The sequence below is a fragment of the Serinus canaria genome, chromosome 9, assembly GCF_022539315.1.
Source record: "Serinus canaria isolate serCan28SL12 chromosome 9, serCan2020, whole genome shotgun sequence".
NCBI classification, from domain to species: Eukaryota; Metazoa; Chordata; class Aves; order Passeriformes; family Fringillidae; genus Serinus; species Serinus canaria.
The window spans coordinates 313,462-326,369 of NC_066323.1; the positions used below are offsets into that span (position 1 = coordinate 313,462).

The 12,908-nt window shown below is 51.7% G+C and overlaps 2 protein-coding genes across 3 annotated transcripts; one reads left to right on the top strand and one right to left on the bottom strand.

Annotated features, from left to right (window-relative positions):
- The first annotated feature begins 86 nt into the window (after positions 1–86).
- Positions 87–6,331, top strand: SELENOT (selenoprotein T). Of its 2 annotated transcripts, none has more exons than XM_050977841.1 (6): positions 87–290; positions 1,449–1,559; positions 2,638–2,764; positions 4,010–4,097; positions 4,815–4,966; positions 5,597–6,331. In XM_050977841.1, exons 1-5 carry the CDS (start codon positions 130–132, stop codon positions 4,937–4,939), a joined length of 612 nt encoding a protein of 203 aa, XP_050833798.1. In that variant the 5' UTR covers positions 87–129; the 3' UTR covers positions 4,940–4,966; positions 5,597–6,331. The 2 variants fall into 2 exon arrangements, with proteins under 2 accessions (XP_050833798.1, XP_030082994.1); XM_030227134.2 differs by having other exon boundaries at positions 89–290; positions 5,611–6,331.
- ERICH6 (glutamate rich 6) lies at positions 5,878–12,825 on the bottom strand. The gene is made up of 9 exons (XM_050978110.1): positions 12,535–12,825; positions 11,629–11,817; positions 11,395–11,552; positions 10,374–10,438; positions 9,151–9,578; positions 8,936–9,021; positions 8,440–8,592; positions 7,951–8,176; positions 5,878–7,529 (listed from the first exon to the last, which is right to left on the bottom strand). Exons 1-9 carry the CDS (start codon positions 12,823–12,825, stop codon positions 7,263–7,265), a joined length of 1,863 nt encoding a protein of 620 aa, XP_050834067.1. The 3' UTR covers positions 5,878–7,262.
- Positions 12,826–12,908: the final 83 nt, after the last annotated feature.

Below are 12,908 nucleotides of genomic sequence, written 5' to 3' on the forward strand. Positions count from 1 at the left end.
TCCGTGCGCTGTGTGACCGCCAGGGGGCGCGCGGGGCGGGGCTCCGGCCGTGGCCCCGCCCCGCCGCGCGCGTGACCTTGGCGAGGCGGCGCGCGCGCGCGGTGCCTCGGCGGCGGCTGCGGCGGCGAGATGCGAGCGGCGGGGCTGCGGCGGCTGCTGCTACTGCTGCTGGCGGGGCTGGCGGCGGCACCCGGCGGCGGCGGCGCCGCGGCGGCGGAGCAGGGCGGGCTGCCGGCGAAGAAGCTGCGCATGGCTTACGCCACCGGGCCGCTGCTCAAGTTTCAGATCTGGTGAGGGGCCCCCGCCAAGATGGCGACGGCCAAAATGGCGGCGTCCGCCGGGCCGTCTCCTCTCTCTCCCTCGTTCCTTTTTCTTCCCTTCTTTTCCCTCAGCGCTGCGGCCGCCTCGCTCGCTCTTGTCCGTGGAGGGGCCTCCCCCCGGGCCAGGGGCCGCCTCGCCTCAGGTGACCTGTCGGGGCGCCCGGCCTTGTTGGAGCGTGGGAGGCGGCACCGGGCCGCGGGCGGCGGCTCTTTCAGTGGGTCCCGCTCTACGGCCACCCGCCATAAAATTGCACTTTTCGGGCCTTTTAATGCCGTGTGCGTTGTGCTGGTGCGGGACTAACGTTTGGGAGGAACCGATGTCTTAGTGATGGCTGTAATTTTGTGTTTTGGTGCAGAGCCCGTGTTGCAGTCGGTGCGCTCGGGCACCTTTGCACCATTCCGGCGGTGTTGCCGATGGTGTCAGCAGCTCCGAGCAGGGTTCAGGCAGCCCCGGAGCAGCACGGAGCCTGCTGGGGAGAAAAATAAACGCCACGGGCCTGGAGCATTCGTCAGTACGGTTCCCGGCCCTCGGGGTGGGCAGGGCCAGGTGGAGGCCGGAGCGGAGCCTGGGCGAGCCCTGCGGGTCCTCGAGGCACCGCGGAAGCGCTCAGCGGAAAGTGCTGCCTTCGGGGTCTTCGGCGGTTTACCGCAGTGTTATAGAGGCGGCTGCTGAAAGGCGAGGCAGAGGACAGCTCGAGAATATTTAACTCCTGCAGTTCCCGTGTCGTGCTGAGCGACATTGCCTGTCTGGACAGTCCCAGAGAGGGATTCAGACGGCTCTGTGTGAAGATTTTTTTTTCGGCACACAGCAAGGGATTGCTTACATTGACTGCCTAAATTCATCATAACTTAACAGATTTTTGCAGGGAAAGCGAGTGATTTGATTTGAGTGAAAGCTTAGTGGGTATTTCCAGAGCTCTATGTCTGTGCTGGGATGTGGAGCAAAGCAGTGTCACACCCAGGGCTTGCCTGTTGGGATTTGTGATGTGTAATTTCACTGCAGATGAGGTTTTCTCTGTGCCGTAAAAAAATGTGAGTTCAATTCTAACTGGACGGGGTTGTGAAGAGGGTGAATGCTGCTGAGCAGCACAGCCCTCGAGCTGTGGTGACAATGCTGTCTGTGTTCAGTGTCTCCTGAGGCTACAGGCGGGTGTTTGAGGAGTACATGCGGGTCATCAGCCAGCGGTACCCAGACATCCGAATCGAAGGGGAGAACTACCTTCCTCAACCTATCTATAGGTGAGCCTGTGCCTCGTGCTGTGTGCTGTCTGCTTTCCAGTGCTAAACACATGCATTTACACTGAAATCATACTGAAAATGTCATCTTGAGGGGATTTTCTACTGCAGTTGCATACAAGACGCTTGTATGGTTTTCTTGTATGTGGTTTTCTGCCTTCCAGGTAGCTGCCTTAGTTTTCCATACAAGTATCACTGTCTGGATATCTGTATGATGAGGCCTGTCATATCCAACCTAAAATAAATTACGTAACTTTTTTTTAAATAGTTAATTTTCCTAGCTTCTCTTCATGCTGTATCTGGACGTAAATTCAGTTTGTTGCTCAGGCTTATGCACTTAGTGACAAATGCCTGTAATGGGTTAAGGACACAGAGGAAGGGAAAGTTCAGTGTTAACATCTGAATCGGGGAGAGCTCACCTCAGGTTAGGGGCTGCTGGAGTGGCCTTTGCTGCAGCTGTGGGGGGAAAGCCCAAAGAAATTCAGAAGAAGGCAAAACAGTGTTATTCCTGCTACTTAAAGCAGTGTGCCCACGCTGGAGAGTGATGCCATAGTTACTGGGTGGCTCCTGGAATGCTCGTTGGCCCGATTTCTGGCAGGGTTGTGGTGGTGGGAGGCTGCGGGGTGCAGTGCCTGCCTCAGTGTGGGCTGGCTGAGGGGAGTTGTGCATCACTGGGAAATGCTCCACAGGAAGTGCTGCCCGTCAGTCAAACATGCCTATGGAACAGCTTTAGAAACTGACTCTGTTATCCAGTTCAGGCATATAGAAGTTAAAAGCAGAGTCCCATTTGAAGTCTGCTGAAGAGCAAAAGAATCTGTCTGTGGTTTACTGGAAGGTGGCATTCTGGGGTGCTGTGCAAAAGCAGGGCCTTATTGGAGGTGTTGTTATGTGTGGTTTTTTTTGTTTTGTTGGTTTGACTTGGTTTGGGTTTTTTTTTTTTTACGGTGAGATAAACCTTGGAAAGTTTTGTACTTCCCCTGAAACATTTGATTGTACTGTCTCCTAGTGATGTGAATAACATTTGTGTATGGTAAAGTAGGAACTGAACCTTTCAGTCACTGGTTTGTGTTGTCTCCAACAGGCACATAGCATCCTTTCTGTCTGTCTTCAAACTAGTATTAATTGGCTTAATCATCGTTGGCAAGGACCCGTTCGCTTTCTTTGGCATGCAAGCTCCAAGCATCTGGCAGTGGGGCCAGGAAAACAAGGTAAAGAATGTGCTTCTTTTAGTCTGAAAAAGCAGCTTCAGAGTTACTTCATGAGGGTGCTCGATGAGTCCCTCAGTTCTGACTGATTTACCTTTCATATGGTGCAGCCTTATGCTAGAATAATTCTTACCAGTTGTGCTTTAGGCTTCTGACAAAGCCAGGTGTGCTTCTGGGATCTCTTTCCAAGCTGCTGCTACTACAGAGGGGCCGCTGAGGTTAATGTGCTGACAAAGATGATAAAAGAGTTCTTTATTTTTTAGGGCTCAAGAAGCCAGTGTTGTTGATGTTAAAATTACAGTTTCCATTCTCTGTTGTCTCATAACAGTTTTGCAGTTGATGCTTCCATCAGACTCCTGATAGATTAGGCAGCAATTAGAAGGGCATTAGAAAAATGAAATTGAAATGTTGTGGGTGTTTTTGGAGAGCAGACTGGCATGACATTGTGGGAGAATATTCCCATGAGTCAGTACTGATGATGCCAGTAGATTCAGGGTGTTGTACTCTGATTTAGAGTAACCTTGTTCCAGATCTATTCCACTAAACACAAGTAATTTACAGACCTTCATGCTGAGCTGCCCAGTGCCCTGGGTCTTTTGCTGGCCAGTTTGCATTCCCAGAAGCTGTAATATTTCCATTTGAATTAAATGGGCCAACTCCATGCCTGGCTGGGCTGGCTGCAGTGTGTGGCTCCTGTCCCTGTGCCAGGTTCTGTGGTGTTGCAGTGACTTGTGTGAGTGTGCCTGTGAACAGGAAATGGAAATTAGAGAGGTGCTGGCGGTGAGGGAGGAGCTGCACTGATGAGGATGCTGTCCTTTCCTCCTTAGTCACCCATGCACAGAGAAAATTCCAGATGAAGAGGTTGGAGGTGTGCAGGAGGGTCAGTGGTTCCTATGCATGTGACTTGCCTTGCTCTGCTGTTTGTGGCCGGGCCCTTGGCTCAGTGATCAGGAGATTGCTGTGACTGTGACAGGCTGTGTCTGGGAACGGTTGAGTTCCCATGTCAGACTGCCAGCCCCACTGCAGCTGGCTGTGCTTGGTCCAGAGCTGTGTGGAGGGCTGCAAGTTGGGTGGGCTTGGAGCTGGTTTGGTGCTTTTCTGGGGAAGGCACAGTCTGTAAAAGGAGGAAGGGAAGGTGTCTGTAGGTGAGAACATTCCTTGGGCAAACAGAGGGAGTTCAGAGGCACCTGTGAACTGCAGGTTTGCCTGACGTGGCTGAGGTCTGTGTGGATCTTTGTTCCCTTCCAGGTGTACGCCTGCATGATGGTCTTCTTCCTGAGCAACATGATTGAGAACCAGTGTATGTCCACTGGGGCTTTTGAAATCACTTTGAATGGTGAGTTGAGACTTTGTTTGAGGGGTGTCACATATACACATGTGAGGGCTGTGGGGTGTGGAGAATGAGGGGTGGTGTCAGGACATTTATGTCCCAAATGTGATATGTGGAAATTGCCATCCATTTGGATCTTCAGATGTTGCCTATCAGAATAAATGATGAAAATCATAGAAGTCTTACAAATCAATTTATACAGATATCAGATATTCTAGAACAGTTCTGTAAAAACTCTCTCAGAGGGATATTTGATGCCTTGGAGTAACTGTGTCATATTCTTTCTTTGTGTGTTACGTACATTAAATAAGAAACCATCACCTAGAGACACGTACTTTCCAATTAGATGCTTTCCCTGTCTGTTCTGCGGCATGCTTTAGCTTTGGAATCCCAAAGAATCCATTACTATTACCAGATTATCAGTACTGATGGGCAACAGTACTGGTTTTTCAGGTAGAGGGGAATGTCAGTGGATACTTTGCACCTCTCCATCAATATGATACATTTCTAAATGGAAGCATTAGACACTGTGCTCTCCCAGTTGGGCTGGAAGTCAGCGTAGCCAGAGGTTGGAAGCATTGTTGATTCAGATGCTTGCCTCAACATAGATCAGTGCCAGCTCAGTTTCCTAGAGCTTCTCAATCCCATGTTTATACCAGCTCTGCCTGTTTTCTGATGCTCCCAGTGTAACAGTGCTTCTCTCCCGTGTGTGTTCTGCACTAGATGTCCCAGTGTGGTCTAAGCTGGAGTCTGGCCACCTCCCTTCCATGCAGCAGCTTGTACAGATCCTTGATAACGAGATGAAGCTCAATGTGCACATGGAGTCAATGCCCCATCATCGATCATAGCCCCATCGATCAGCACTGAAACTTCTCGTAAGTCTCCTCCAGTCACCAGTGCATTTGCCCAGGTAGGACGGGCACACTGGAGACTGGATTTTAGGATTGTGTGTTTGTTCAGTTAAATGTTTTTCTGGAGAACCAGCTCCCATGATGTTAAACTGCCACATGTGGTGTCACTGAGGCTGTTTGAGTGGGAGGTTTTGGGATGTGGCTCATTCTGCCTGTCTCAGAGCAGAAAGCTGGCATTCCATGAGGCAGGAGAATGTGTGTTACTGCAGCAGAAGGCCTAATGTCAATGAAGTGTGGTGCAGAGATCGGAAACACTGCACTGTGCATTAGAATAGCCTCTGCCCAGGGGCTTAAGGTCTCCCTGGCTTTTAACCCAGTTGAATTCCAGAGCCTTGGGGAACAGGATGCTGTCTCTTCCTTACTTAACCCTGGAGAGCAGAACACTGTCATGCTCTGGTGTACTGCTCTGTTCCTCTGCAAAAGCTCCACGGCTTTTGGTAGGATGGGGTTCGCAGCCTGTAGGTATTTTATGAGAAAGCACTTGCACATCCCTATGTGTGATTCCCCATCTTGGGGCAGGCTCGATGCAGGTGTGGCCCAGGCTCAGTGCAGGTGTGCTGCTGTGGTGCAGGGGTGTTGCTGACTGTAACCCAGGTGTCTCTCCGCAGGCATTGGGTGGTGGTTCCCGGGCCACGTGGTGCAGACCCATGAAGGCCTGCACTGAAGACAGCTGCTGTCGGTGCAGGCTGGATGTCTCTCTTGCAGCCACGTTGTGCCTCCTGGACAAACACTCAATGAGCCCTGTTTCAGTGCTGGCCAGTCCACACTGCACAGCCACGAGTGCAATAATACTGTATAGTTTTTTTAAGACTTCATTCGACCAGTTCATAGATCAGCAATGCAGGCATTACTAATGGTAACTTATTTTATATTCATGTTTCACACTATGGCAGATTGAGTTGATACCTAATTTTTCCTTGGAAAAAGAAGTTTGTTTAATCTGTTGTATTTTATATGAATTTATGTTCTTTTTGTAGTTTAAAATGAAGTTATAGGAGTGTCTGATATTGTCCTAAACTGTTGAGTAATTGATAGCTGTCTATCAAATCTCTTTAATGTGGTTAAAACAGGTTTGTATATTTTTCAAAATCTATGGCAGAGTCAAACAGTGCATTATATACTGAATTATATAAGCAAAAGTATATGCGGAATTGTTACATCACTTGGTAACTTCAGTGAAAATTAAGATCAGCTGCTCTTTTATCATGTGGACCAGCTCCAGCAGTTCTTCCTTGGCCATTTGAGAGATGAGCTGGGCCTTCCTGCTGTCCTGAACAGAACCCAAGAACATTAATTGAAATAAAGAGTTCCCATTTCCTGTGTGAAGTACCTTGTTTGTCACCGATGGACATTCTTGGAACTGCAATTGAAAAACTGCATAAAAAGCCAACTTTCCAAAGTTACTGACCTTGTATTTGTCATGTGTAAGCCCCTAAGAACCTCCAGTGTGGGGAAGGGCAGATGGGGCATGGTCTTATCCTTCAGGCACCTGCCACAGTTCAGGTGTGGCCTCCCTGGGGGAAGCTGGCCAGGTAAACCCCTAGTTTCAAAGGCAGCTTTGAGAGGCTGGGAGGTTCCTCAACGCTGACTGCAGCACCATGAGCCTCTAAACACCCACTGATAGCTCGGTGTATGCAGTGCTTGAACCAGAGCCCATCCCAGGCTGCAGCTGGTGCTCCCTGGAGCCAAGCATAGGTGATTGCTTTGGGCACTCTGAGGGCATTTGTCGCTCTCTGTGCAGGGAACCACCTTGTCTTATACCTGTAGGTGGCTGAGCTGCTGTGGGCATGGGCACCAGGAACACCTGGGGCTTCCTGCTGATGCCACCTTCTTGTCAGGAGTGGCAGAGCTGTGCCTGTATGGGTGACTTGAGCAAACACCTGCCTGTGTAGCTGTCCCAAGCCCTGGCTCAGCTGTGCCTTTGTACCTTGTGCCTTCCCAAGGGCTGAAGTGACTACTCAGATGGGGCTCTAGACAGAAGGGAGCCTGCTCAGGAGCAGTGCACTGCTGTGGAGCACGGGATCACTCTGCCTGAGCAAAGCCCTCTTGTGCCTCCATTACCAAGGTGGTGTCACTGCAGGCTGGTATCGCCTGCCCTGAGCAAGACCCATTTGGGGCTGTGCGGATCCGCCATGGACTGCCCTTTGCACCAGGGCAGGCAGGCAGGGCTGGAGGAGAAACCTTGCTGAGCACATGCAGGTGCCACAGCGTCAGGGACTGTCTCTGGCTCATTTTGCCTTACACCACACACACACACTGGTCAGTGCTGCTGGGCGTTTACTATTTCCTTGATGGAGCTGCGCAGCTCATCACTTATGTCAGCAGCCATGCAGAGCTCCAGGATCTTCACAGCCTGGCTGATGAGGTACATGGGAGGCTGCATTTTGTTCCACTGCTCACTGGAAGGAAAGTTGAGGCCTCCCCGCATCCTGTCGAAGAGCTGCAGGATCTTCACACGGAAGGCGAGCAGCAGGAGCTCATCCTCACCCAGCGGGGTCGGAGGCGGCAGCTGGCTGTCGGTGCTGACCTGCAGAACAGAGGACACGTGTCAGCAGAGCCACCCGAGCTGGGCACGGGCCTTCCGTCTCCAGCAGACAAACCTGCCCCTGTGACAGGAGCCTGCGGAGGAAAGGAGCTGCCGTGCACCCTGCCCACATGGATCATAGCTCTTCTCCCTGTGGCAGAGCCAGGGTGACCTTGGGGATGTTGCCAGGGACCTGCCTGGGAGTAGAGTCCCACATTGTGGACCCTTGCAGAGAGCTGGGGCTGGCAAGTGCCCCATCTGCGTAGGAGCGGCAGGAATGAGTGCATCTCCACAGCTTTCTTTTTGGGGACAGAGCATGGGACAACATAGGGAGGGAGCATCCACCACAGGATAAGCACAGAGGGCAGTTTCCCTGGCTGCCCCACTCCCGCTGTGGGGAGTGGCTCAGCACAGGAACAATTACCTGCACTTTGGTTCCCATGTTGAGTTTTGCTTGTCGCCCCATGGCGAGGAAGGAGATGAAGATCTTGTCCTGGGCCAGGATCCTGACCCCCACGTGGCGGTTCAGTGAGATGAAAATGGGGCTCAGTGGAACCTGGGGTTCTGGTAACAAGTTCGGCCACATCCACCTTCTTACCCTGCTGCCTGCTTGGTCCAAATACTGCCCACCCTGGATACTCATATTTATCCTAAAGAAAGGGAAATGGAAGCTCTGAACCCTGTAAGCTCCTGTGGCAGAAGGTCTCTTATTCCTCTGAGGGATGGGACGGAGGCACAGCAGGGGCAGGGTCTGTCCCCCACCTCTCAAGGCACAGCTGGGTTGCCTTGCTGCTCGGGGGGCACCTGAATCAGAGCTGCTGAATTTTGTCTATTTTTGGATACTATTAAAAATAGCTTTTATGGCCTTTGGAATGTCGATGCACAGAGGAGACAGCAAAGTTGCTGAACGCACCACTCATCTCCGGTAGGGTAATAGCATGTGCTCCTGCCATCAGACTGAAACAGTGCTCGGATTTTGACTGTCCTTGGCTCGTCTTCCTGTACTATGCACATCAGCTGGTCTCTGGCTTGTGTAATGATGATGGCCAGGTTTCCAGATGGATAGCTGCTGCTAGGTAAGGTGTTTGTAACCTCCTGCTTTGCTTGGTTGATCTGTTATTGCACACTAAATACTTCTGGGTACTACTTTGGGGTGTAAAAACTGATATATTACCCAGAGCACTGTGTTAAAGGTGTGCTGTTTCCTTGGGCTGGGTCTTGGAAGCTAGTGCTCATTGGAGCTGGCTGTTCTTTGAAACTCAGCCCAGAAGCTGTGTCAAGTCTCACTGCTGCTGCTCCTCAGAGCAAGTGGGAGCAGTGAGCTGGGTTGTAATAAAGTGGACTAGGACACACTTAAAATTAGTAACAGCCCTGGCCTAAGGCAGACAAGTGAGCCTTGTAAAGGATACAATAACTGCGATGTTCCGTCTGGGAGCATGGTAAGGAATTTCTTTCCATTTTTGTAGTACTTCTGCACCAATTTACCCTTCCCCACCTAAGATTGGAAGGATAAAACAGATGAGAGCAGTCTGGCACAGCTGCCCTGTGAAAATGGGCACTGCCAGGCTCTGGCAGCGCTGACGCGTCCAAGGTGCTCCCGTCGCTGTCGGCCGCAGGTACCTGCCTTCTTCCCCAGCAGACTGAATTCGTAGCAGTGGACGCTGCGGGACACGGGTTTCTTGTCGCGCTTGGGCTGCTTGGGCTCCTCTTCAGGCCAGGACTCGGGCTCCTTCTCCAGCTTGGGCTCCTCCTCATGCCAAAGCTCCAGCTCGGGCTCCTCCTCGGGCTGGGACTCCTCTTCGGGTTCCTCCTTGGGCCAGGGTTCCAGTTCAGGTTTCTTGGGCCAGGATTCTGGCTCAGGTTTCTCCTTGGGCTGGGACTCGGGTTCAGGCTCAGGTTTCTCCTTGGGCTGGGGCTCAGGTTCGAGCTTGGGCTTCTCCCTGGGCCAGGGCTCGGGCTTGGCTGCACTTGCAACAGCCACTGGTGTCCCACCTTCGGGAGATGTGAGTTCCTGGGAAGTCTCGTAGGAAGCGAATCCAGCTTTCTGTGGCCCTGCAGAGCACAGGGAGGGCTTCTGTGCAGCAGAGAGGGTTGGCAGTGCCCACCGTGGGGCTGCCCGACACCTCTGCTGTAACTGGGGGAGTGGGAGTTCCTGGCTGAAACACTCCATCCTGACAGTTTATCTCAGGGTATTTTCTAACAAGGGCAGTCCAAAGTGCTCAGCTATTTCAAAGCACAGGATTATGGTAAAAGATAGCATTTTTTTCAGCTACATATATACACACATTTGTATAAAGAGCAACTTTTTGGGATAACATCTGGCTCCAAGTGCTGGAACTGACCATTTGAGATCCCAGTGCTGCAGAAGCCTCACTGCCCTGCCATCCTCTCTGAAAACATGCCCATATTGTAAATCTGTTTCACCTGTCAAAACTCCTCCTCTATCCAAAGCCTGCTCAGTCATCCACAGCCTAGGCTAGGAATTGGTGGACTATCCACCTGATCAGGCAAAATATGGGCGAGCCTCATTTCGGCAGTTCCTATTTCCTAAGGGCTCGGCTTTGCCAACTTATCCTCTCAGGTCAGGCTCTGTGCATCTCAGCCGGAGACATCCCAGATACATACTGGAAACCATGACAAACTCTGTGCAAAGGGGATGTGCCTGCTCTTGTGCTCATGTGTGAGGGATGATTTAATATGGCTGTATCTGTATCTAATTTAATGAGATTGCATATCTGACAATGAATAAACATGTTGCTCTATAAAATCCTCCAGTTAGAAACCAGCAATTCCACTGAATGCACTGTTGAGATAAATAGACAAATCCATAAGGAAATACCAGCTCACCTTTAGTGGCACTCAGCCTTAAATACTGGTCAGCCAGCTCTCTAGCCAGGTGTCTCTTCTGCTGCCTGGAAAATAAAAGTGTTGTTGACACCTCACATATCATGTTTAGAAAGCTGCAAGTAGTGGATACCTCTGCTTTAGGAACATAATTTCTGAATCTGTTTTTCTTTGTGCTCACAATTCCAAGTAATAGGCAGCAGAGTGTCACCAAAATACTCATACCTCAGCAGAAAGGAATTGTGCCCACACAGAGTCCAGTGAACAGAGTGCCACTGCAGTGGCATCAGCTCTGCTGACAGGAGAGCTGAATAGTGTAATGGGGTTTGGAGCAGGATTTTATGTGAAAGAGAAGGACAGATGCCGACAAGATCGAGAAAACAGCTCATCTCTGAGAATATTGTCACTATTCTTGTGTAGCTTCCTATGAATCTGGTAGTGGTTTGGTGTGTGCTCTGTACCATAGTAGGAGGCTCTTGCACCCTCAGACTGCAAAGGATTTTTGAGGAGACCAACAGTTTACTTCCAGGTGTACTGGTTCAGTTTTCCTTTTCCCTGCGGCTTAGACTTTCCCTGGCTTAAACTCTTGCACAAACTTTGGGTCCCCAGCTAAACAGCCTGAGAACTTACAGAGTTGTTTTGTGTGTCTCTGGAAACTGTAATCCAAACACAGTTTATAGATCAAAACAGAAATACAAACGCCAGCTTTGTTTCAGTGCCAGAGGTAGAAGCTACACCCAAATACTGTCCCTTCCCACAGCTGTGGGTTTTTTTGGCTCTGCCTGTCTCTAGATAGTTCATCTGCCAGCACTGGAATTAACATTTCACTCAGCACATGCCTCGCCACCTCCTTGTGCAGCCTGGCAATAGAGGAGCCAGGAGGGACCATAGAGAATCAGCACTGGTGCCTAAAGCAAAGGTTTTTCTTCTTTCATTCTTCTCCCTGTGGTTTCTTAATGCTCCTTTTCCCCTCAAAGCTCCCTGTTGTTCATTACACAGACCTGATCCCCGGTTCTCCCAGTACCTCTGGCTGTCTTGCTCCTTTGACTGCAGCAGGTTGGCTTCAGAGCTGAGGGATTCCTGAGTGCTGACAGCTCTGGGAAGGCTGCTGGCATCCTCAAGCCTCTTCCTCTCCTTCATGATGAACTCATAGAGCTCCCGGCTGCGCTTGCAGCAGAATCTCTAGAAGGCAAGAGGGTGGCACCGTGAGCGTGGCCGTTCCACAGCAAAGCCCGGTTTGTCCTCCCCACCAGCTTACGTCTTCCTGGTCCTCAGAGAGAGGCACATCCTCGGAGAAGGGGAACGGCCTCAGCAGGTTGCCACAGTACTCGCAGGTTGGCTCAACATCCTCCTCTGCCTGCAGGGAGAGCAGGGAGGAAGGACGTGGGGCACCAGCCCCCAGATCCCCAGTTAGCAGGGAGAAAATGCAACAGATATGGCAAAGCACCTAAGGGCGCTCACAACAGATCCGTGTCTGGGATATCTTGGAACGATTTAACTCAAAACATTAGGTTCAGGAAACCACCAAAAAGAATGGCAGATGTGTTATAAGTAAATCAATAAATGCCCCCAAACAAAGGGAATGACTAGTATGTGTGAGTTCTGCTCCTTCCCAGGGAAGCTGAGAGCACAGAACACTGGAGCTGAGGATTTGGATGCATTACAGAGAGAAAAACTCCAGTTGTGGGAGTTTCTGAGGAAGCACCAGCAGACTTAGGGATACAGAGCTGGTCACATCTGACCAGATGCAAACCAGGTTGACAGCAGGGTGTGCTTTGAGGATGGGTACTGGATATCCTGAAACAAAATTCCCTTGCTCCCCACCTCCTGCCTCGAGTTAACTCTTTGCTGACTTTGCTCTGCTAAGGGTTACGGGAAACTATGTGCCCTGCTTGTATTCGGTGGCTGTACCTATTTATATACATTTTGTGTCTGATTTAGACAAAATATTCTGCTAGGAAATTCTCAACAGAGGATGCGGGGGGGGGGGTGTTGCTGCAGAGCCTCTTGCTGCCCAGGCTGTTGCAACAGCCTCGCAGAAGAAAACCTGTCATGAAGGGGCTCTTTTGCGGGCTCGACAAAGGGTTTTGGTTCCCAGTTTTCCACATGAACCGTGTGAATGAAGCAGCGGGGAGCGCCGACCCTAACTGACCTCGTGGTGTACGTTTGCCTGTGAGGACTCGGGTCTGTAGGCCAGGAGGGTGGGCAGGCCCGTGGGGGTCGACTGCGGGCCGGCCGAGGGTGTCCCGCACCGCGGCTCTGCCGGATGGTCTGCGCTCTCCTCGGGGGCCGGGGACCAGCGGTGCCCGCCCGCCGCATCATCCGGCCCTCCGCTGAGCTCCGCGGCCCGGGCCGGCCCGTCCATGCTCGGCCCGTCCATGCTCGGCCCGTCCATGCCCGGCCCGTCCATGCCCGACCCGTCCATGCCCGACCCGTCCATGCCCGACCCGTCCATGCCCGACCCGTCCTTGCCCGGCCCGCTGCGCCGCCGTCTCCAAGGCGACGCTGAGGGCGCGGGGCACGCCGGGACCGCGCGGG